A 25,399-nucleotide genomic window follows, 5' to 3' on the forward strand; every position below is an offset into this window, starting at 1 on the left:
TTCATTATTAGAGTCTGAAGCAATCTGCTGCATTCGGCATGTTAAGCTGAAGAAGAGTTTTTGATACCTCTAGCTAGGGTCAACGTTTTCAACATTTTCCAGTTATATGAATCATTGTATTTGTACTCAATGAAGAAAAACTAAAAATACAGGTAAATGAAAGAAATAAAAACATTTGAAGTTGACACCTATGTTTGTCGTTGCAGCAGCTACACTAAAGACATAGGCACTAAAATGGAAGGATGTATATTTTCTCCACCATGCCTGTAGTTTCAGAGCCAGAGTGTCCTAAGAATTAGTCCATATCAGGGTTGTTTGTTTGTTGTGGTTTTGGTTTTTATTGAGATATAATTGACATATAACAATCTGTCCAGGTTTTCCTTGATTGCTAAAGAAGAATCCTGGGGAAGGAACTTTCATTTCCTCCTTAGCGCTCTAACCAACAGATACAGTGAGTACGAATGCATGACCTCCCACAATCATTATTCTCTTTCAATCTCTTTCTAGGGTTTTACTGATATTTTGCTAGAAAGAGTCATGCACGGGGGAGCCAACATTACAGGATTCCAGATTGTCAACAACGAAAACCCTATGGTTCAGCAGTTCATACAGCGCTGGGTGAGGCTGGATGAAAGGGAATTCCCTGAAGCCAAGAATGCACCTCTAAAGGTAATGTTCCACGACATGTAGAAACCTTAGGCCAGCTTTTCAGAGCATCTCAGTATGGCCTTTATATATTTACGGTCATCCAGTGATCAAGTGGTCGCCCCTCAGAAGTGTTTCAAGGATGCTAAAACACAACTGCAGATACTACTGCTGCACTTGAAAACTAAATTCCCAAATAAAGAAGCTATTGAGAAGGAGGTCTTTTAAAACCCAGCGTTTGGGAAGGTTAACTTAATTTTTTAATGAATTTCATTTTTAATATGCTCATAATTTACAATATTACAAGAACCTGAATCAGGCAAAGAGTGGGGGCAGTGGGAATAGGTAAGGAAAATTGATAGTCTGAAACAGAAAATTAGATTTTACATTATTTATGTGATTACTTTGTGTTAATAAGTTTCATGAATCTCAGTACACCCAAGTGAATTAGGCTCTAATACAGAGTGCATGTTGCCTATACATATATTGAATGGAAATATTTTCCTGCCTGCAAAAGTATCTTTAAATAATTAGATTACCTAAGTTGCTCATTTTCATGAAATCAAGATAAGAACACTGAAAGCAGAAAGTCATGCTTAAAGTGCACATTTTTCATGTGTTCCCCTATGGCTAGAAATCCTATTATTTAAAAATCAGGAATTAAAACAGATAAATGGGGGGAAAGTTATTCATGTTACACAAAGGATCCTTCCAATGTATCTTTTTTAAGTAACCCATTCCCTCAGTGCATTGATCCAAGTATGAAACAGACTTTAAATTCTTTCTTCCTGATATGTACGTGAAAGTACGTATATACCATGGCTGTGGGATCCTTGTGATCAAGATGAGGGATCAAAGCAGAGTCAAGGCTCAAGGCCCCTCCCTAAAAAAGGAAAGGGGAGGGGACATTTCTTTTCTCATGGTTTCAAGATACCCATCCTCATATCCTTCCTCCCTGGCAAGAACAGAAGAAGGAGGAACGATGGGACATAGAAAAGAGACACATTCTGAATCACCTACGCAGGTCCACCCTGAATGGGTCACATCAACACAATACAAGTGGGACCTTACTTTATGCAATTGGTATGTTCTAGAAAAGTCGTAAGTTAAACATCTTTTTGTATTAATTTAAGCCACTCACTAGCTAAGTGGTCCTCTGTAGTTGTAGTGATTACATTACACATGCCAGCTTTTTCCAGGTGTCCTCATATGTTTCAGTAAATATGGCCACAATTCCTATGAGGAATCCTTTGTAGTCAAATCATTTTTTTAAGATGATGATTTTATTTTTTATTGAGATATGATTGACATTGTATTACTCTTAAGTATACCACATACTGATTTGATGTATGTATGTATTGCAAAATGATCACCACAATAAGTTCAGTTAACATCTATCACCACCACAGCTACAAATTTTTTCTTATGATGAGAACTTTTAAGATCTACTCTCTTCACAACTTTCAAAAACTACAGTGCAGGATTGTTAACTATAATCACGATGCTATACATTACATTCCCAGAACTTATAACTGGAAGATTATACCTTTTGACCACCTTCATTCATTTTCCCTATTCCCCAGCCTTGACCTCTGACAGTCATCATTCTGTTCTCTGTTTCTATGAGTTTTTTTTTTTTTGGATTCCATGTATAAGTGAGATCATACAGTATTTGTCTTTCTCTGTCTGACTTATTTCACTTAGCATAATGCCCTCAAGGTCCATCTGTGTGTCACAAATGGCAGGATTTCTTTTTATGGCTGAATAATATTCCATTGTATGTGTGTCTGTGTGTGCATATATATTTTTGTTGAAATATAACTGACATGACTTTATATATGTATATATGTGTGGGTGTATATCACTTTCTTTATCCATTCATCATTTGATGATTTGATGAACACGGGTTTGTTCCACGTGCTCACTATTGTAAATAATGCTGCAATGAACATGGGGGCGCAGATATCTCTTTGAGACAGTGATTTTATTTCCTTCAGATAGATACCCAGGAGTGGAATTGCTGGATCATATGGTAGTTCTATTCTTAATTTTTTCAGGAACCTCCCTATTGTTTTCCACAGTGACTGCGCCAATTTACATTCCTATCAACAGTGCATGAGGGTTCCCTTTTCTCCACATCTTCATCAATGCTTGTTGTTTCATGTCTTTTTGATAATAGCATTTTTTTTTTCCCGTTACGTGGGCCTCTCACTGTTGTGGCCTCTCCCGTTGCGGAGCACAGGCTCCGGACGCGCAGGCTCAGCGGCCATGGCCCACGGGCCCAGCCGCTCCAAGGCATGTGTGATCCTCCCAGACCGGGGCATGAACCCGTGTCCCCTGCATCGGCAGGTGGACTCTCAACCACTGCGCCACCAGGGAAGCCCCAGATAATAGCCATTTTGACAGGTGTGAGGTACTATCTCATTGTGGGGTTTTTTTTTAATTTATTCATCTTATTTATTTATTTATTTTTGGCTGCGTTGGGTCTTTGTTGCTGCGCGCAGGCTTTCTCTAGTTGCGGCGAGCGGGGGCTACTCTTCATTGCAGTGCACAGGCTTCTCATTGCAGTGGCTTCTCTTGTTGCAGGGCAAGGGCTCTAGGCATGCGGGCTTCAGTAGCTGCGGCTCCCAGGCTCAGTAGTTGTGGCTCGCGGGCTCTAGAGCACAGGCTCAGTGGTTGTGGCGCATGGGCTTCGTTGCTCTGCGGCATGTGGGATCTTCCCGGACCAGGGCTCGAACCCGTGTCCCCTGCGTTGGCAGGTGGATTCTTAACCACTGTGCCACCTGGGAAGTCCCTCACTTGGGTTTTGATTTGCATTTCTTTGATGATTCAAATCTTTTTTTTTATGGACTAAATCTGCCCACTACATTTAGGTGAGCTTATATTAATTTATATTTTCATACAACTGCCTATCCGCTGTTTTGCCATCCTTAGATTTAGCAGGCAATAGGTAGAGGGAAAAAACTCATTTATTCAATATTTTATGGGTTACCTACACAATGTCAGGCACTATGCTAGGCACAAAAAATGGACAAGAGTAAAAGTATGAAAAGGGTGCTACAGAGTCATTTATGCCTGTTCAGAAGTTGTAGAGGTGTACAAAAGAGAAGGAAGACAATCTCAGCTCTGGATTATTCATTGGTAACTCATGATATGTGTAATGTAAAGTTCTTAGAACTTACTGAGAAGAATTGTTCAGGCTTATAAGTAAAACCCTTCAAATAACTTAAGAAAACGAAATACTTAAATAGGTGGTTACAACTTTCTGATTACTTTGACTTGTACTAGTCATTATGGAACCTGTCTCTATGTCAAACAGACAAAAAGCCCATGTTAAAAAATTATGTACAATATTTTTGATTAGGAAATAAAAGTGTCTAGAGATTAAAATCCTGATGCTTAATTTATTCTATATTTTATGAACATTTCCTTTGGGGTCTTTTTTTTTTTAGATGGTCACACATTGGTCCGTAGAAGCTGAAAAAGTAGAAAATTAAATAGCCATTTGGGCATGGCTTGGAAAGGACTACATTAAGATCGCTGACAGTTTATGCAGTCAGCTGGAAAAAAAGCACCACCACGTTGGCTTTATGTAGTGCTAGCACGGGCAGACACAGATATTTTTTTTTTATGAAAGAACATATGCCCCCTGTTACAGTCATACTTGATGACTTGGCCCTGAAAGAAAAGTAACATGAGAAAAGTCAGAAAAGTAAATTGATAGTTGTAAAGATGACAATGCATTCACTCACAATTGTATTGGGACATACTATGTAGACAGAAAATTCCCCCCAGGGCATTTTGCTTCATTTTTTTTAGAAATCAACAGAATTCTGTATTCTACCAGTATTTGTCACCCCTGCAAAACAGGGGCCAGCTAATTTTAGTCACACTTTGTTGATTCATTAATGAAAAGGCATCCACCATGTCAAATTGCAGATAATCAAATCCCTTGTGTTAAATGACTGGCCTCATCCTTAGCAGTGTATCAGTACAGTATATCCAAGAAATAGAAAGTAAGTGTTCTGGCCTGGAAAAGGTAGCATCACGAAGTATTGCCTATGCATTGTCAATGTTATCAGATTTAAAACTCAATAACAATTGTAATTTTCTACAGTCAAAAACCAGCTTTGGATTTTGCTCTCCCAAGGAAACAAAAACTGATTTATTGCTGGCCAGAGGTCCTAGTTCACCAGAAACGTGGTCCAGACAGAAATGATTAATGTTTCCCTCCAAATTAATTTCAAGCTGTCTAACTTAGTTATTTCCATTTTCCCCTAAGTAAACACCAGATCTGAATTTTCTATTACAAACAGCGATAACTCAGTCTTGCTTTAGGATATGCCGTTTCCTCTCCAATCTACATATGCCATCCTTTAACTTCCCACATATTTTGCTCTCTATAAAGGAGCTGGCCTTTTGGCAGTCACTCACTCAATACGAAACACAGTATTGAGAGTAAGAGAGAGATTCCCTTGAGCCATTTGATCTTAATAATCTTAACATGTGCACACATGAGGTAAGATGCATCATTCTAGAATGGATCAAAGTCAAGCTTGCCCAGAGAGATCTCTTGATTCAAGTAATTAAGAGGGTGACTTCATAGAACAAGAGTTGGAGATGAATGAAAATTAAAAGAAACGAGGCAAGTTTTGGGGGCATCGTTTGTCATGATATCTTGTTTTCCATACATCCATTTCAGTACACATCTGCATTGACGCACGATGCAATACTGGTCATAGCAGAAGCTTTCCGCTATCTGAGGAGGCAGCGAGTGGATGTGTCCCGGAGAGGCAGTGCTGGAGACTGCTTAGCAAACCCTGCTGTGCCCTGGAGTCAAGGAATTGATATCGAGAGAGCTCTGAAAATGGTAATGACCACAGTGGGTTATTTGGTTGGGGGCACCTTATAAAGACACAAAAAGAGTAAGACCTCAATCTTGAGAAAAGATAACCTAAAGGGAATAGGATCAGAGTCTGTAGAATGTTCAAAGTGTACAGAAAGATAAGCATCGATATTTATTCACCAAAATCTAGAAATCTAAAACTAGAAGATTCTTCCTTGAAGCTTGAGAAATGGTAAATTTAGGGCAAATGAGTATTTAGCTCTGTACTAAAGTGGGGATAGTAAATCAAACTCAGTACCCTTGAAAGTTATGGATTGAACATGTAAATGGCTTCAAAAAATTCAGACTTTCCAGAAAATTGTGTTGCTTAGGGGGACTGGGATATTCTCCAGGAAACTCCTAACTTCAGCGTAGACATTACCAGCATCCTCTGGCTCATCAGACAAATTATTAGCCTGGATGGACTGTGGAACTGAGCCAGTGTGATAGTATTTCTATTTGTCAAAAAGAACCTTTATACTATTCTACATGGTGAAATGCAGGAACACAGTCCATTCTAGGCCTACTTAAGAGTTATTTCCCCAATGCCCTAGAGAAAAAGCCTGAAGGAAAGTACAAGGAATCAATGGGCAGAGAGTCAAATAGGTCACTTGTTTTTAGTATTTACCGGGTGGGAGAGCATTTAAGGCTTTGAGCAGTATCCTTTGAACAGATTCCATTATTTACACTAGGAGTAGCATCGCCCATTCAGTGTAGCTTTCCAAGCAAGAGCTCTTTCCTGAATATTTTGCATTAAGCTACACACGCCTGCATGCATTAAAATAAGCCTTGGAGAGTACAAGACTCTCTCATTTCTACTTCTTTAATTATCCTGATGTTTAGAACATCCAAATCAACAAAGAGATAGGCAATGATAAGATAATTCTGTGCACAACCCAGCAACCAGGAATCTGTAATGGCCTCGTAATGTCCATCATTTTGTGTAGCTGGCTCTCTTACTGCTGCCTTAAATTTGCCAAGTTGGAAGCATTCAGTAGAAAGGGGTTAGTAGCCACTGTGTCTCTCTCCAAGAAAGAGATATGACTCATTCTCCCATCATGCAGATTTTTATGTCATTATGTCAGTTCCCTAACAAATGCCCTAAGTGTAGTTTTATGGAGGTAGCACTGCACAATTTTTGAAGAACAGTTAATTAGATTCAACCTTCATAGCTGTTACAAGATTTGTATTGTCAGGTGAAACATAATGATGAGTGAAATATAAAACTCCCTCAGAGTGAACCAAAAGGAGTTTTCATCAAAACCTCAAGGGGCAAGTACCAGCGTCTTCGACTGACTCCCCATCCATGACACAAATGACTCTCTTCCCCAAATACAAAACTGGCTGCCAGAGTGAAGGACAAGAAAGAATTTGGCAAGAAAAACATTAGATTGATCATATTATTGCACAAAGTTTCCACATGTCTAACTCACTGACATAGCTCAAGCTGTAAGCCAGGTAAGTAACCTTCCTCCCCAGGCCCTCATGATCAAACACTCAACAGAAAGGATGCTTTCCCTCTTTCCATAGGCCAGCCTCTTTCTAAGGCTTCAGAGAGGCTGGAAAGTATCAGCCTCTGCCAAAGGTACATGTTGCCTTGTGACAAATGATCAGTGAAACTCCACTTTTCAGAGGACTGCAAGAGAGGGTGGTCTGAAGTACTGAAGGTTTCTACCATATAAAAGAAATCCCATTTTATTTAAGTTAACTAAAAGTGAGGATACATGATGTAAAAGCATCCCTCATTGTGACTAGCACATAATTGCTGCTCAGTCAATCATTCTCTTCCTTCAAAGAAATCTGGCAAACAAAATCATTACCTGAAAGAGTCTCCTAAGGGGCCTGTTTTAATGAATAAATAATCACACCATTCATTAAACAAATATTTGTTGAGCACCAAGGACTATGTATCAGGCTCCAAGTTAAAATGCAAACATGAAATAAGATGAGGGGAGCTCAAATTTAAATTGTTAATATGTAAACAAGTGCTTTTAAAAACCTTAAAGCTACTTGCAGATTGGGTAATCATCATCCTTACAATCTATCGATGGTGCAAAGATTAGCCTCAACCTGGTCTACTGAAATATGTCACAATTCTAAGTCATCGAAACTTGTCAACTTGTTCAGTAAACACTTATTGAACACCTGCTCTATCCCAGGCTCTGGATTAGTTGCTGAGAACACAGAAAAAAAATGTCTTTCATCTTGAGGTGCTCCCAATCTAGCAGGGGAGCTAGAAATACATAGATTAAAATGTTATGGTGAAGCTCCACACGGAATGCTATGGGAACCCAGAGGAGAAGCACCTAATATAGACTGAGGTGCGGGGTGGAGAGGATTAAAGAAGGGATCCCAGATGGGATGGTGGGAAACTGTCACTGACATTCACATCCTTAAAAATAGACTTGTCTCTGAATGGTAGTCCAATTCGACTTCTGCTCACCAAAAGTTCTAATCAGCTTAGGCTACTGTCCAGTTTGCAGATCATGCTCAGATAGGCTGAATCTTTAGAAATATACAATTCTTAATGAGACTGAAGACTTTGCTATTTTCACTCACAAAGGATTTCCTTAATAATTTCCTCTGCCAGTGTCTCTACCCTGCCTATCTCCTCTCCTAGAATTCAGTGCCCAAAATAGAGTGTAAAGAACCCTTCATGCATCACAGACCCATCCTACTGGATAAGCAACTTCTATCTCAACAAAGGACCTTTTCTTTAGCCAGAAGCATGACGTCACCTTGTCTGCAAGCCTAAGCTGACAGTAGTGCTTAGGTTTGTTCATTTAGTAGGACAATCATCTTGTCTTCAGGGAGTCACATTGGAGCATTTCTCCTTCAACAGATATTCCATGGTCTCCTACTGGTGGCGAACAAGCCCTGTTCCTTTAAAAAGATGCTCCCTACTATTTGCCATCAATTTTCTCTTCTGCAGCACAAGCCCATTACCGCTTCTCACTTGCTTAACAAACAGCTTGTCACTTTTCTATAAGAGATGAAAAAGTATTCCATTCTTTCATCTTGGGAGAATGACAGATTCTTTTTCTTTGAAGCAAATTCCTTGACCCATACTCACCAGATAAGTAATTCAAGTGGGTAACAATAATGACATATTTATAGAAGGTCTTTCATCCAGTGTCCTTGAACTGTAAAACAGGTAAGGAAATCTCTCCACCCAGTAGAGATGGCCTCATATGAATTCATAATACGGGGCCCAGACCCAGGAAAAATTGTGGCATACATGCATCTGCATTTGGCCTCCCAACTAGGTGTCTGGGCTATTCTAGTACCTCTATCTGTTCTATATAGTATTCAATACTCCTGATTCCCTAGACTTAACAAATTTCATCAGTCTACGGACTATCCCTCCACGGCCTAGCTCTCCACTACCTGTCTGGAACTGGGCATAGGTTAAATAAGAGGAAAAACTCATCCCTGTTACTATGGTAGCTGATAAATGTGTAAACCCCTCAAGAAACAGAACTAAATTCATTTTGATTAATAATTATTATTATTAATAGAGCTAGCATGTATTGCAATGCTCACTACATGCCAGACACTGATCTAAACACTACATATGTATAACTCATTTAATCCTCCTAACAACTCCATGGGACAGGTACTACTAGGATTTCCCATTTTACAGATTAGGACACTGAGGTATAAAAGCATTAAGGAACATCCCCAAGGTCATACAGTTAGTAAGTGATGAAGTTAGAGTATGAATCCAGGAGCTCCAGAGCCCACGTTACTGAAGCTGGTTTATGTTTGGATGTTGGCAATAGTGGAACTCACAGTTCAGAAGAACGCATTATCCTAGTTAAGAATACTCTTCAGGCAACTCCCTTCAGAAAAGATGAATGGTAGAAATTTCAGGTTCCTTGGAATCTAGAAAAATGGTATAGGTGATCTTATTTGCAAAGCAGAAATAGAGACACAGATGTAGAGAACAAATGTATGGATACCAAGGGGGAAAGGAGTGGGGTGGGAGGAACTGGGAGACTGGGATTGACACATGCATTATTGATACTATGTATAAAATAGACAACTGATGAGAACACACTGTATAGCACAGGGAACTCTACCTAATGCACTGTGGTGACCTAAATGGGAAGGAAATCCAAAAGGGAGGGGATATCTGTATGTGTATGGCTGATTCATTTTGTTGTGCGGTGGAGACTAACACAACATTCTAAAGCAACCATACTGCAATAAAAATTAATTTTAAAAAATCAGTTTAAAAAAAGGGATTGAAATACACAAAATACATTTAAATCTATGAGTTGATAATAATACTAAAAACATGGGTTACCTTTAGACAATTCTATGAAAGATTTTTATTCTGAAAACCAGTAAATAAAGAGAAAGTTAAGTATTTAAAAAAAAAAAAAGAAATTTCAGGTCCTTGAAAAAGTAGTGGTAGGGCCCTCACTGTATCATCTAAGAAACTGCCTGTCACACCCACTCAAAGCTTCATTAACTGAAAGACATACTTAGAAAATACTGCAGAGGAAATGAAGATCTGTATAGACTGATCTGGTGGCTATAGCTCAATGGCTCAAGATAAACATTCTCCAAGATTCCAAGATCTGTCAGCGGACCTCATCGCAAAAACCGAACAGGCAATAATGTGGCGCTATTTTTAAATTTTACATTTTTCCCTTTCTACCAGGTGCAAGTACAAGGAATGACTGGAAACATCCAATTTGACACTTACGGACGTAGGACAAATTATACCATCGACGTGTATGAAATGAAAGTCACTGGCTCTCGGAAGGTAAGTAACCCAAACAGATATCCAAATAAAAAATCTCTCAGAAAGTGACAGCCCTCAGATGCAAGGAAATAGGTGTTAGGAAACACACCCAAAGCAAATTCCCACACATCACGTTTGCCTTTCCGTTTGGTGAATAGTGTAGATACGATGCAGAGCTGTTTTGTAATCAAAGTGTTCCATCTACACATTTTAAAAGTTATCTCCCTCTGAGGCTGGTCCTTTAAAAGTGGTAGACTCAAGATTAATTAACAGCTTCCTACAATACAGGGAAGGAGTTACAAATTTTATAGCATGTTATTTAAACAGAAGCTGCCGAGATACACATGATTTTAGCAAAAGAATTGGAAAGTAGGCTATCTCTCCATTTGGCCAACTCACCCACCAAAACGCCTCTGGACAAAGTACCTTTCCCTACAGCTAAATTTCATAATAACCACTGGGCGTCTATCATACTAATAGTGAGTTAGTCAGGAAGTGGGAACTTAGTAGTTACTTAATAAAACCTTAGAACGTAAAATATCTTGTACCATTTCTACAGGATACTCAACTGATTGCCCACCCAGCTTTCCTACAGTTTTAAGCAAAGAATTTTTCTGCTATCTGAGTTTAAAGAATCAAAAAGGCTGATCATTCTACAGTGGGCTAACTTATTCTCACCAAATATCAGTAAAAGCAAGGTGGGGATGGGAACCCCCAGGGTGAAGGAACAGCACATCTGTTGCTCAAGCAACTACAAAAAGGTTTCATTCTACTACAGCACTTGAATTTCGTGCAGCACTTTTTGAGTGAAAAATAGGCAACCAGGTCAAATGTCTGCTCTTTCTAGGCTGGCTACTGGAATGAGTATGAAAGATTTGTGCCTTTCTCAGATCAGCAAATCAGCAATGACAGTGCATCTGCAGAGAACCGGACCATAGTAGTAACCACCATTCTGGTAAGTGTGGATGGAAGGTAGGTGGGCTTTCTGTACAGCAAGACTTCTGTCTTCTGAAAAGCATTATTCAGCCAGTAAGAAAGACCTCAAGTTCAAACAGTGGAAACTTCCAACAGCTCAGCTTAGGAGTCTTTCGAAATGTCTTGCCACGATGAGGAACAGAATGTCATTTAAATAAAGAAAAAGAACAGGAATTCGCAATAGCTTTAGATCTTGTTATCCTCCTTGTTAACCTCATGGACTGATGCTTCATCTGGACTTGAAATGTAATTCTTCATTGTGGGGGAGATAGCGTTATATGGAGGAAAGAGTAGGTCAGGGTTCTAATATTAGGTCTACCACTAACCTGAGTTTAACGGTGCAAATCACAACTTCTCTGAGCCTCAGGTTGTGTTATTTTTTAACTTATGGAATGGTCGTCATAATAATCTCCTATCCATGTCATAAGACGTTTCAAGGCAATATTCACCATGTAAAGCTTTTCTGAAAAACCAAAAGCACTATTGGGATGTGAAATAGTATTTTCACTTATTTTCAAATGCTTTTCTAAAACCTGGTATGTTTCATTACTGAACGAAGTACAAACCCGGGTTAAAAATGAATATGCCTGAAAATGAGTAGGTCTGAAATTGTGATTAATTAAGTGGAGATTCAGCTGAAGTTTCTCTTTCATTTAAACATGCCTATCAAACACTCACTTTGTCCTAGGTACTGTACTAGGCCCTGAGGATATAAAAATGAATAAGCCACAGACTCTGACCTCACAAAGATCACAGTGCTTCCCTAGGGCTTGCCAAGGCTGGCTATGGTTCTTACATAGTAAATCCCAAGAAATCAAAGGCAGTTAACCTTCATGTAACTAAAAGAAATACCTCTGCCCAACTTGACTAAATCAAAGACTACAGGTGGAAACTGGTTCTTTCAAACTCTCAAAAAGAACTTAAATTCTTCTCTATTTCCTTAAATCATCAATTAAGGACTCCAAGGAATATGTGCCCCCATGAATAGTCGATTGAGGCTCTTCTGCTTAGTAAGCAAACATTTTTAAAGGCTCTCTTAACACACCAAACCTCAATAGCCACAGGGGAACAAAACTTCATTATTACATTTATTATCTCTTAGAAAAATGTATAGGAGTAATCCTTTGATCTTGCTTCTGGTCTCAAAGGAATCACCATATGTAATGTATAAGAAGAATCACGAGCAACTGGAAGGAAATGAGCGATATGAAGGCTATTGTGTAGACTTAGCCTATGAAATAGCCAAACATGTAAGGATCAAATACAAATTGTCCATTGTCGGTGATGGGAAATACGGTGCAAGGGATCCGGAGACTAAAATATGGAACGGCATGGTTGGGGAACTTGTCTATGGGGTAAGTTTTTTTCGACTCTGTTTTCATTTATTTCTATGCCTTCCAACTAATAAAGATAGAGGAATTTAATTTTCAAGTGCAGTATTTATCCAATTGTATAGTTTTCATATGATCTGTATGAAAAACGTTTTATTCTACAGTTGAATTCTGTAAAGGTAGCTTGTCAATAGCATCCTTTGGGCAACAGGATTATTTTACTAAAAGGAAAGTAGAATTGGAGAACTTTATCTGGCAACATTAAGTACAGCCTGCCCTCTACTGAAAATCTGTTCCTTCTGTGTTCCCTGTCTCAGGCAGCAGAATCACCACCCACCTAGTTGCCTAAGCAACCAGGTCATCTTTCCTCATCGCTCCCCTCACATCCAGTCAGTCACCATATCCTATCAATTCTACTTTTCTGTCTCTCAAATCCAGATACACTCTTCATTCCCACCATCATCATCTTAGTTACGGTTCAAGCAACTATTTGACAGTCTTTACTGTATGGTTTCCCTGCCTCTGCTCTTACCCTGGCAAATCAAATCCACATTATCGTAGTTTCTCACTTTAGAAATCAGGATAAAATTCAAATTCCTTAGCATGGCAAAGAAGGCACTTTGTCACCTGGCCCCCACCTACCTCTCTAGTTTCATCGGGTCCTCTTCCTCCTTCACACTCAATGTTCCAGCTATAGCAAAGTATGCACTGTTCCCTGAAGACAGGCCTGGAAGGACCTTCACCTCTCTTCAGCTGGCTAACACCACCTACGAGTCCTTCAGAACTCAGAGGTGTCACCTCTTTCAGGAAGCCTTCCCTAATCCCATTTACCCACCTGCAATCTGGTTAGCTGCCCCTGCTTTTTGCTTCCTTATAGTATTTTTTTTGCTTTCTCATAGTACTTTTTTTGTTTGTTTGTTCTTTTTGCGGTACGTGGGCCTCTCACTGTTGTGGCCTCTCCCGTTGCGGAGCACAGGCTCCGGACGCGCAGGCTCAGCGGCCATGGCTCACGGGCCCAGCTGCTCCGCGGCATGTGGGATCTTCCCGGACCGGGGCACGAACCCGTGTCCCCTGCATCGGCAGGCGGACTCTCAACCACTGCGCCACCAGGAAAGCCCTCTCATAGTACTTTTGAACCTTTATTATAACGATCTGTTTTCAAGTTTAGCTGTCCCAACTAGTCTATGAACTCCTTGAAAACAGAAGCCATATCTGATTCATTTCAGTATGCCATGGCCTGACACATAATGGAAGTCCAATAAATAGATCTTGAATGAATTAATGAATGAACAGAATGTCTCTGCCAAGGGCTTGCCCATGGGCGAAGTACAAAAGAATTATACTAATAGTTAGGGCTTTTTAAAAGGGGTACAGTAGTATCTTCAGAGCTCCTCAGGGGCTTAGCTTTAAAAGGTTTTGGCCTCTGATTGGGAAGGTCAGATCTTGGGCCACCCAATGAGGCATATGGAAATAAACAAAACTGGACATAAGAACCACCCATTGGGTGAACCAGTCCTTAGAAAACTAACCCAAGTGCAGGTGGCAGTGGCAGAGGTTTAGTTCTAACAGACAAAGGTTACTTGAAACCACCAGTCCCTGTCTAAACAACAGGTTAGGGGAAGGAGAGGAATTTAGGGGGTGGATATATTGAGAAGAGTCTGGCAAGAAGCAAATGTCCACAAGTTAGCTATTGGACTGAGGTTTAGGATAAGGACTCTAGCGCTTGAGACAGGAATTAACAAGAATAAGGTATAGCTCTCCAATCGTAAGATAGTCCTGGGGTCGCTAAATAAGTTTTTGGAACAGGTCCTAAAGAACAAGCACAAAGGCAGAAGCTCATTTCTAAAAATAAGGGCACACAAAGGGAATTAAGGCTTAAAATGAGACTGGACCTCAAGTATCAAAACCAAGGCACCATCTTCCAGTCACACAAGCTGCAAGGCGATTTGAACCTCAGCCCCCAGCTGTGGGGCTGGACCCTGTCTTGGGTCAAGGCTGGTCCTGGGAACTGGGGCAGGGCTGAATTGCAGATAAGATGCAAGTGAACCCAGTTATGAGAAAGAAGAACTTCTAAGGCCAGAGAGAGGGGCTGAAGAAGGGACAGAGCACCCATCATGCTTTCTGAGAAACCTGAGAAGCTTAGAACCATCCTGACACAGCTGTAACCTCTTTACAAGCTGGTGATCAAGTCTTCTTCTACTTCCTGTCCCTAATCTGCCCAACACTCAGGCTCTAAGATGTCCCGTCTTGCTCACAGCTCTCCCCTGCTCTTAGCACATTACCTGGGACATAAGAGATACTCACTTTTTGCTTTAATGAATGAATGCCTGGTGGCACATAATAGTGCCCAGCCAATACCCATTAAATTGAGTCCATGGTGAGAGGTAATCCTGTAATGTTTTTATTATTATTAGCTACCATTTGTTGCATATTTACTGGTCGCCAGGCATTGTGCGAAGTGCTTTACAAGCACTATGTAACCTAATCCTCAAAACACCATTAACATCATTCTACAGATGAGAAAATTGAAGCCTAGAGAGGTGAAGTCTCATATCAAGGCCAAACAGCTTGTTCTGACACAGTGATCTGAACCCAGGTCTCTGACTATGAAGCGTGTGTTCTTTAACCATTGCCGCATACCGCCTAACAGCCAAGTGTTGCAGACCCATCCCATCCTGAAAGATAGTTGAAACATACTGCAAAGGCCCCTGGTGCCTTAGCCATTCTGGGGGGAAGAGTATTTGGCCACATAACCTGACAAGGAATTTAGGGGCTGTTTTCACTAGGGCAGAGTAACTGGCATGGGCTCTACCAGCCCATTATGTCTCAATTGCCATAGCGTTCTACTGTCTCAAGAGAAAGCCTGTCACGCTGTGTAAATAGCTCAGTGCCCTCCTGTCACTGCACAGGACATTAAACACAGTGCTGAAGAGCAAAGCAAATTTCTTGACATTGTTCAGACAAAGACCAGCTTTCTCAGTGGATTTTGGTTTCTCCTCTGGCATGTCCTCTGTACTGCAACCATTTAATCTCCACATTCTCTTCCTCTTTCCAGTTTGTGTATGTGTGAGTGAGGGAGCTTGAGAATTAGCAGGTCCCATATTTGTTTAGTAATTTAGAAACCAACTCTCTACTGCTGAATAGGTACAAATTCTCCTGGAGGAGCCTACCCATCTTTTTCACCCAGTTCTTTCTACTAAAGATAAAAGCAATAGCCAGGGAAGGCTCTTACAGAAATGTCCTCCTCCCTCCCCTGACCTAGAACAAGTGTCCGGTGCTTTCTGAGATTGTAACACAAGGTGATTCCCAGGAACCGAGAACAAACCAACCTATTTGAGTGGACTGCCAAGTTCCACTTTCCTCTAAGACGTGCGGCTATGAAAAATGGACGTTCTTCTCATGCTTAGAGTGAGAGCTGTCTGTAAGGGAGGATGATCTAAGCTAAGTGAGTCTTCCTCTTCATTTAGAAGATTTCATCTTTCGGCATTGGGAAGTTTGCAACTTCTCTGTCATTGATAGAAATGGAGAAAAGTGAAAACAGGCATTCATTTCTGGCAGGCCTGGTCTCCTATGGTTTGCAAGCTGCTTAAGAAAAAGAGGGCAAACCCCCACCCCCAGTGACTTCCCTAAGTGCTTAATAAGCAAAAGGATGGAGAACATGGAAGTATTTCTTGCAATAACACGAAAACTACACAGATAGACACAGCTTTATCTTCAGGGCATTTTCTCTCATACTTTTAGTATGTACAACAGATCAGAGTAGGAAAGAAAATGAAGAAAGGCAGAGATGAAAAAGCTTCGCAAAGGAGATTTCAGTATCTGCCATAAAGTCTCAAGAAAGAGTCAAAATAAATTAAACTTCTTAAAGAAGAAAGAAGCCAATCAGCCTCTTTTCAGATGAGTCCTAAATGTTTTTTTCCTCCTCTAAAGAAAATCAAATCAAGGTTGATGTTTGGGCCACCTTGTATCGCTAAGAAGGCTATTTTTGAAACAAATGTCAGTAGGACACAATGTGCCCCCGTTATATAAGCTCTTCAGAACATTATGGACTTGAAACTGTCCACCTGCTTTTAGAAGTTTTGATTTTGAGCTTAATGTCTGTAACATCGCCACATGGCAGTTGTCCTCAGACCACAAGTTTTTACGGTTCCCAAATAGCATGTGTTTTAAGAGGACATTTAAAAACATTTTGTTGCTAGCAGGGCTCTTAGATATTCTTTAGCCTACCTTTTCATTCATTTTACACATAAATGTGGAGACTGGCCAGGACTGAACATTAGAACTGCCCATTGGGTAAACCAGGAAACCAAGTCCTGCTATAGGATGGGGATGACAGTAATAGTGGCAGGTACTGTGACAAAGTCACAAAATCACACAGCTTGGCAGAGCTTAGACTATAACTCAGGTTTCATGATTCCTGGTCCAGTGCTCTGTCCACTGAGTCATTGGTTCAGTTTACTAAGCGTGTCCAATTATGGGAAGATAATCCTACCCGCCTTCAAGGGGCTTACAATCTAGTTGGATTATGAGCTTTTCCATCTGAGATACCCATCCTGTTTATCTGTGGCCTCCAGGATAATGTAATACACATCTCTAGTTATTACTTGAAATATTTGAAAACCCAGATAGGCAGCTGAGGGTTTCTGCCCTTTGAGAGGAGATATGATCTAACAGAAAAAGAGAGTCAGGACAAGGGCTGGAAGGAAATTGAGGTCCTAATTGACAAAAGGACACCTCCCGGTGGGCAGCTGCCATGTTCCTTATGTTCCTAGCACTTAGAACTAAGGATAGAAAAGGACAGACAAAATACTACCCAGATTGGTACCTCTGGCTTACAAGAGAGCAGAGAGCTTGGGGATGGAGATGAGGCTGGAGGACAATTGATTCCAGGTCACATCCCCTGGGCATCCTCAGACTCCTTCACACTCCTGGGACAAATGGCAATTTTACAGATGCTATTCACACTGACATTTCTCTACCTAGAAGAAATTGTCTCTTAAGTTGTCACTATCCTAAAATAGATTCGTTTTCCATTAAGAAAGACAGAAAGTCGATCTGTCCTTCCAGCTAAAAGGCAGAGAAGCAAGGGTGAAATAACAGATGCCAAATATTCTCTTCTGTTCTTCAGGTGATTACACTGGGCTTTGGCAGGAGGGCTGATGGCTTGATAAAAGCACCCCTCTCTTTCAAATGAGGCATATGAATTCCAGGAAGGAGCATTAATGATGCATGGAAGTCTGCCATTCTGAGCAGACACGGTGGGGAAATATTTCCAACCAAATTTAGTCTCACGAGGCCTTTACCCAGCTCCAGGGACACTCCTTTATCTTCACTTTGTCTTTAACTCTCTCAGCTCCCCAAGGACAGGGAGCCCTAACCAAGAGATCCAGACTGGGACATCTGTTCTGTGTAAAGAAACGAGGAGATCCTGTTGTGACACTGCTTGTTGTTGCAGAGATTTAAATAGACCTCATCCCTTTCTCCAGATCCAAACAATTGCAGACATTAAACATCCCATAGAGTACAGCCAATAACGCAGTTTAAGTCCAGGCCCCCAACAGGTAGCAATTATATTCCTATCGTCTAACTTGATTCTGTCCCACTCCTTTCTCCAACACATTTAAACTTTCCAAACAACATGTCTGCCAAAGGCTACTAGAACCTTATGGTTGATACAGGGATGAGGGGTCAGGTCACGTCTGCCTCTTCTCTCAGATGACGTATAATATCTTATGCACTACACGCCAATGCATTGCCTACCCACTCTCTCTCATCCTCTCCCTTGCTTTCAACAAGTGCTTTAAAATTGTAGCTGACAAGCTCCTGCTCACGCACAGCCTCCAGGTGGGTTACGTTTTGCATCAGATCATCGGATGATTAAGCTATAACATAAGTCTTTCAGCTCAAAAAAAAGTTTTAAATGACATTTAAACTAAGCGTCATGGCATCAGAGGTCAGATCCCAGGGAGAGGACTGGGGTCGGTTGTGTGAGCATGGCCTGAAAGGTGCTAGTGTGCCACAGCTAGCCGGGAGGGAGTCCGGGAAAAAAGTCTGGACCTGCCTAAGACTCAAGAGACCATTGTTTCGCGGTACCCGAGGAAAGGAGATTCACAACACCGCCTAAACGAGCTCCAGAGATGGGCACAAGCCGCAGCTATCAGCGTGGGACACCACAGATGAGCATGAAACGCTAAGGCTGCTGCTGCGCCACCAAGAAGCCTGTGTGCGAGCACAGGTCACTCTCCACACCTCCCTCCCAGGAGCCTGTGCAGCCCGCCACTGCCAGGGTCTTGTGATCCAGGGACAACTTCCCCGGGAGAACACACAGCTTGTCTCAGGCTGGTGCGACGTCACGCCAGCCTCTGCCGCCGCAGGCTCGCCGCGCATCCGTGCCCCTCCCTCCCCCCGGCCTGAGTGAGCCAGAGCCCCCGAATCAGCTGCTCCTTTAACCCCGTCCTGTCCAGGCAGGAACAGACGCCCTCAGGCAACCTACACGCAGAGGCGGGTCCAAATCCAAAGCTGAACCCCAGGAGCTGTGCAACAGAGAAGAGAAAGGGAAATCTCTCCCAGCAGCCTCAGGAGCAGCGGATTAAAACTCCACAATCAACTTGATGTACCCTGCATCTGTGGAATACATGAACAGACAACGAATCATCCCAAATTGAGGAGGTGGACTTTGGGAGCAACTGTAGTCTTGGGATTTGCTGTATGAGACTGAATAGTTTCTGATTTATATGTTTATCATAGTTTAGTTTTTAGCACTTGTTATCATTGGTGGATTTGTTTATTGGTTTGGTTGTTCTCTTCTTTCTTTTTTAATTACATTTTAATTTTTTTTATTTTAATATTTTTAATTCTTTATTTTAATAACTTTATTTTATTTTATTTTATTTTTCTTTCTTTCTTTTTTTTCTACTATTCTTCTGAGCCGTGTGGCTGACAGGGTCTTGGTGCTCCAGCCGGGAATCAGGCCTGAGCCTCTGAGGTGGGAGAGCCGAGTTCAGGACATTGGTCCACCAGAGACCTCCGAGCTCCACGTAATATCAAACGGTGAAAATCTCCCAGAGATCTCCATCTCAACGCTAAGACCCAGCTCCACTCAACGACCAGCAAGCTACAGTGCTGGACACCCTATGCCAACCAACCAGCAAGACAGGAACACAACCCCACCCATTAGCAGAGAGGCTGCCTAAAATCATAATAAGGCCACAGACACCCCAAAACACACCACTGGACATGGTCCTGCCCACCAGAAAGACAAGATCCAGCCTCATACACCAGAACACAGGCACTAGTCCCCTCCACCAGGAAGCCTACACAACCCACTGAACCAACCTTAGCCACTGGGGACAGACACCAAAAACAACGGGAACTACGAACCTCCAGCCTGTGAAAAGGAGACCCCAAACACAGTAAGTTAAGCAAAATGAGAAGACACAGAAACACACAGCAGATGAAGGAGCAAGGTAAAAACCCACCAGACCAAACAAATAGGCAAGAGGAAATAGGCAGTCTACCTGAAAAAGAACTCAGAGTAATGAGAGTAAAGATGATGCAAAATCTTGGAAATAGAATGGAGAAAATACAAGAAACATTTAACAAGGACCTAGAAGAACTAAAGAGGAAACAAGCAACGATGAACAACACAATAAATGAAATTAAAAGCTCTCTAGAAGGAATCAATAGCAGAATAACTGAGGCCGAAAAACGGATAAGTGACCTGGAAGATAAATTAGTGGAAATAACTACTGCAGAGCAGAACAAAGAATAAAGAATGAAAAGAATTGAGGACAGTCTCAGAGACCTCTGGGACATTAAACTCACCAACACTTGAATTATAGGGGTCCCAGAAGAAGAGAAAAAGAAAGGGACTGAGAAAATATTTGAAGAGATTATAGTTGAAAACTTCCCTAATATGGGAAAGGAAAGAGTTAACCAAGTCCAGAAAGCACAGAGAGTCCCATACAGGATAAATCCAAGGAGAAACATGCCAAGACACATATTAATCAAACTATCAAAAATTAAATACAAAGAAAACATAATAAAAGCAGCAAGGGAAAAACAACAAATAACACACAAGGGAATCCCCATAAGGTCAACAGCTGATCTTTCAGCAAAAACTCTGCAAGCCAGAAGGGACTGGCAGGACATATTTAAAGTGATGAAAGGGAAAAACCTACAACCAAGATTACCCGGCAAGGATCTCGTTCAGATTCGACGGAGAAATTAAAACCTTTACAGACAAGCAAAGCTAAGAGAATTCAGCACCACCAAACCAGCTTTACAACAAATGCTATAGGCGGGGAAAAAAATGGTTCTAAAGAACCTAGGGGCAGGACAGGAATAAAGACACAGACGTAGAGAATGGACTTGAGGCCACGGGGAGGGGGAAGGGTAAACTGGGACGAAGTGAGAGAGTGGCGTGGACATATATACACTACCAAATGTAAAGCCGATAGCTAGTGGGAAGCAGCCGCATGGTACAGGGAGATTAGGTCGGTGCTTTGTGTCCACCTAGAGGGGTGGGATAGGGAGAGTGGGAGGGGGATGCAAGAGGGAGGAGACATGGGGATATATGTATAACTGATTCACTTTGTTATACAGCAGAAACTAACACACCATTGTAGAGCAATTATACCCCAATAAAGATGTTACAAAAAAATAAAACAAGCATCATTTCTGTCTTCAACCTGTCATACTCTTAAGCGCATCGTCCCTATACATATGAGTTTGTTGGGTTTTAAGTTTTATGAAATTTACGACTTTGGCAACCCACCTATGAAAAGGATTATATATCCCCTCAAGCTAAATCCCCTGCAATAGTGCAGTTACTCCGGGTTTGCCACTGGTGAGTGGAAAAATCAAACCTAATTCTGTGTGTTTACTGAGCCCACACAGCCACTCTTAAGCCGCTTGATGAAAATCCTTTAAGTAGTCAAGATGCAAGCAAAAGCGCTAGCGAACTCTTACCCTGAGCTCTTTCCATTTGCTGGGTTTTGTCCATCACCCAGAGCACCGTCACACCACCTACTTCCCCACCAAGGTTTCTGAAAATGGCCTGCTGATTTCTGTTACTAGCACAGGCAGAGGCTTGAGGACAAAAGGCCGCTGGACTGACTCAGGATGCCACAAGTGAGACAGTTCACTACTGCGTCCGAATTTCAGCTGCTCCCTAGCCCTATGGAGAATTCTTAGCGCTCGATCCCAGACACAGCTGGCTTTCATAAGGAGCCGAGACCAGGAAAGCAATGCCATTTGGGGAGTTGCCTTTTTCACTTTTTCATCAGTGTTGGCACCTGAAATCTTTAACTTGACCTGAAAATGACCTTCCCGCTCATCTGCATGCTACAGCTGTCCCAGGAGAGCTAAATGGGTCTTTTCTGACACTCGTTAGTTACCTGCTACTCCCCATTTCCTCTAATAAGTATGTTGATTGCATCACAGACATTATGCCAAGCAGGCCTTGAGCTCTGAAATAAGAGACCATGACAAGAGCCTTTTCATATGGAGGAAGGGATAGTGGTGGCAGAGGGCAAGGGTTTCTCCAAGGCTGGCTATGAGCTGATATGACCGTTCTGCTGCGTTGGCTTCACGAAGCATGCAAGAGGTGGGAGGGGTTGCTCCCTTCTCTACCAGTTGAGCCTTCTCCTACCTGCTCTTTGCTATCCCTTTGTCTATTTCTGTCTGTATAGGTCTTTTTTCAGGTTCAGCGTGGTAATTCTCATTTTGGAGGCAGGTCCACATCAATGAAGCTTAATTGCACACAGATTTAACACTGTTCTCTCATTGAAGAAGCACCCTCCAGGAAAACAAACTGCCCTCTCTGAAAAAGCTCCTTAGAAAGAAACAATTCAGTCAAGGTAGAAAAGCCCGGGCTGAAGAGCAAGTGCCTGAGGGGAGCAGCTTCTTCCTGTTGTCTTGTGTGACTTCAAAAGTACTTCAAACTAAAAATGGCTTTCTTTTTCGCTGCGTTGGGTCTCCGTTGCTGCGCACGGGGGCTACTCTTCATTGCGGTGCGCAGGCTTCTCACTGCGGTGCATTCTCTTCTTGCAGAGCACGGGCTCTAGGCGCACAGGCTTCAGTAGTTATACCTCAGTAAAAAAAAAAAAAAAAAAACAGATGCTCAGGCAGGCAAAAAATAAATAAAATTTAAAAAAATAAAAATGGCTTTCTTTGGGAATCTGTTGTTTTGCTGCACGTTCCTGGGAACCAGACAAGAAGCACCGCTTTGTCTATCTAGCCACATCTTGTTAGCATTTAGCTGTGCTCATCATCTGGTGACTGTTTCAGTTACTGAGTTAGGTTTTTTTCTCTTAAAGGGTGTCAAGATTCTCAAAATCCTTTCCTGACGTGCTTGAAAAAGAACCTAATTCCCCTAAACTCAATCCAAAGTGATTTTCTCACACAAGTGTCCCTTAGTTCTTCCTTCCAAAACAAAGAAGTGGCAATTTCTTTTAGAACTATCTAGTATTTTGACTTTAAAGATAAAAAAACTAGTTAAATGAAGTAATTAAATCAAATGAGATCAAATGGGAAATGCTGCTAGCAGGGCATTTGCACGTTCTAAGCAGGAGGTAGAAATACGTTGGCAGGGATAGAAGGTGGCTTTATCTGTGAATTCTCTTGGCAGGACAAGGTTCTTTCTAGCTGATTCAGACTCTCTGTGCCAAAAAACCCCACTAGCTTTTGGGCCAATTCCATTCTCCTCAGTTGCTTTTGTTTCTACCACCTAGTCTGGCCCCAGGCAAAAGAGTAAAATAGATAAAATCTGTGTTTGTCTCCCCTCCAGTTAGAAATGTGGAACTGGTGATTCAGGAGTTAGCTCAATGAGGGAAGAGTTGAAGCCAGAGGTAATAATACTGAGGGGAGAAAGGAAGAACAGAACCTTAAAGAGACTTGCTTATTCCACAAACCTTCATAAATTACCTACCAAACCAGGGCCCGTGAATAGACTCTGGAGGTACAAACGTACATCTTCACTGAGAGAGCAGAGCTAGGAAGCAAAGACAGAAAAGGAACATTCAGAAAGGTAGGAGAAGAACCCATAGTCTTCAGCATCAGAGAGCTAAGGAAAGAGGATATACATAGTGCTAAGGGCCAGTGGTATCATATGAGCGGTCTGCGGAAAGGTCTTTGAATTTGGTAACCAAGCATATAGTTCAAGAAGCAATTTCACTAAATTGGAGGGGAATGGAAGTTACAGCACAGGTGTATAAAGGAAACATTGTATTAAAATCAAGAGATAGTAAAGACGAATTTTTCAAGAAGATTGGTGATGATAGGGAGTGATGCTGTATGGTTAAGAGGGTAGTAGGATCAAAAAAAGGAGGAAGAAGTGTTTTTTTCTTTCATTTTTCTTTGTCAGTAAACGGAATTACCTGAGTATGAGGTAATTATTAAGTGAATAAGATCTGTCAGTGGTTTCAAATTACAGCAAGAATGAGAATCACCTGGAGGGCTACCTGGGTTGTTTTTTTTTTTTTTCCCCCCAGTTTCTTATTTAATAAACATGGCGTGGGGCCTGAGAATTGGCATTTCTAACAAGTTCCCAGGTGACTCTGTTGCTGCTAAGTCTGGGGAATCACACACTGAGAACCACTGGAATAGATTGAGAAGGAAAAAATAGTAAAAGAGAATAAACAGCTGAATTTTAAGGAGACAGAAGAGTATGAGATGCAAGGAATACGTAGATTAAATCTCAGAAAGAAAGAGTTCATTTTCTAAGCGATGGGAATGACAGCAGGGATAAAGATACAGCAATATATTGAGGAAGAGAAGAAAGGCACTGAGGTGATAGAGCTCATATCAGGTGGCTTCCATCTTCTCAGTAAAGGAAGAGGCAAGATCATCTGCAGAGAGGGTACGTAGGATTAGGGAAACGTTTGGAATAAGCATCATTCATAGACTTAAAGAAGAATCAACCTCACGGTGATAGATGATGGGTTTAATTTTAGAAATGGTGAGTTTGAGATGGTAGTCAGCCTTCAAGGTAGATTTGGTCAGCAGGCTGTTGGCTTCAATAAATGCATACATTCTGCAGCAGATTTTTGTCTGCTTGTCTTACTCACTGCTACACCCCTAGCACCAAGAACAGTGCTTGGCACAGAATAGGCACTCAGATACACACTGGAATGAACCCGAGAGGCGTTGGCTGAGGTTGATCATTGTACATAAGGTAATATATAGTAGAAACGTGCAAGTATCTCTGGAGTTAGAATATTATGGTGGTCAAGAGAGTGAGTTCTGGAATCTGAAGACCAGGGTTCTAATCCCAGCCTCTCAGTACCTCACTTCCTCCTTCTCTAACATGGGAATGATCATGGACCAACCTCAAGGTTGCCTTGAGAATTAAATATATATAAGGGGCTTAGCACAACACCTCACACAGAGTAAGCACTGAATCGATGTTAGCTGGCTGTTTATTACTGCATTTCCCCTTCAATTAATTAAGGAGTGTTTCTTAACCAGTTTGAGTCACCATGTGTAAATCAAAGTACTAAAACATTAAAAAAAAAAAAACAAACCCTGTCGCAGATTTCATCATTCTTCCCCTACTGGTAGGGATATTGAGGCATAACTATTTAACAAAGAAAAAACGATCATCAAAATTGGTGTTTTCACTTTATACCTGATATACCATCCAAAGCCTTTCCTTATGAGCATTTCTCTAAGTATGCATTTTAAGGCCTGGCTCCAGACTAAAACCTACCACTGACATAAGGGAACTAGTGTGGAAGACAAAAGAAATAAGTGTAGAAGTTCCAGTGCCTATTTTCATGGGACTAATATAAAAACATCGTCTGCCTTTGC

The 25,399-nt window shown here is 41.4% G+C and overlaps 1 protein-coding gene across 2 annotated transcripts in view; it reads left to right on the forward strand.

Moving 5' to 3' along the window:
- Window positions 1-25,399, forward strand: part of GRIA3 (glutamate ionotropic receptor AMPA type subunit 3) — a gene marked incomplete at its 3' end in the record, with an annotated part of 282,009 nt that overhangs the window by 193,582 nt on the left and 63,028 nt on the right. For both annotated transcript variants that reach the window (XM_082681358.1, XM_082681357.1), the window contains exons 6-10: window positions 508-669; window positions 5,348-5,515; window positions 10,200-10,304; window positions 11,131-11,238; window positions 12,407-12,613. In XM_082681358.1, the coding sequence (XP_082537484.1) occupies window positions 508-669; window positions 5,348-5,515; window positions 10,200-10,304; window positions 11,131-11,238; window positions 12,407-12,613 (750 nt within the window). The remainder of the gene's footprint in view (window positions 1-507; window positions 670-5,347; window positions 5,516-10,199; window positions 10,305-11,130; window positions 11,239-12,406; window positions 12,614-25,399) is intronic.

The sequence above is a fragment of the Grampus griseus genome (genome assembly GCF_964374135.1).
Source record: "Grampus griseus genome assembly, chromosome: X".
Lineage (NCBI taxonomy): Eukaryota > Metazoa > Chordata > Mammalia > Artiodactyla > Delphinidae > Grampus > Grampus griseus.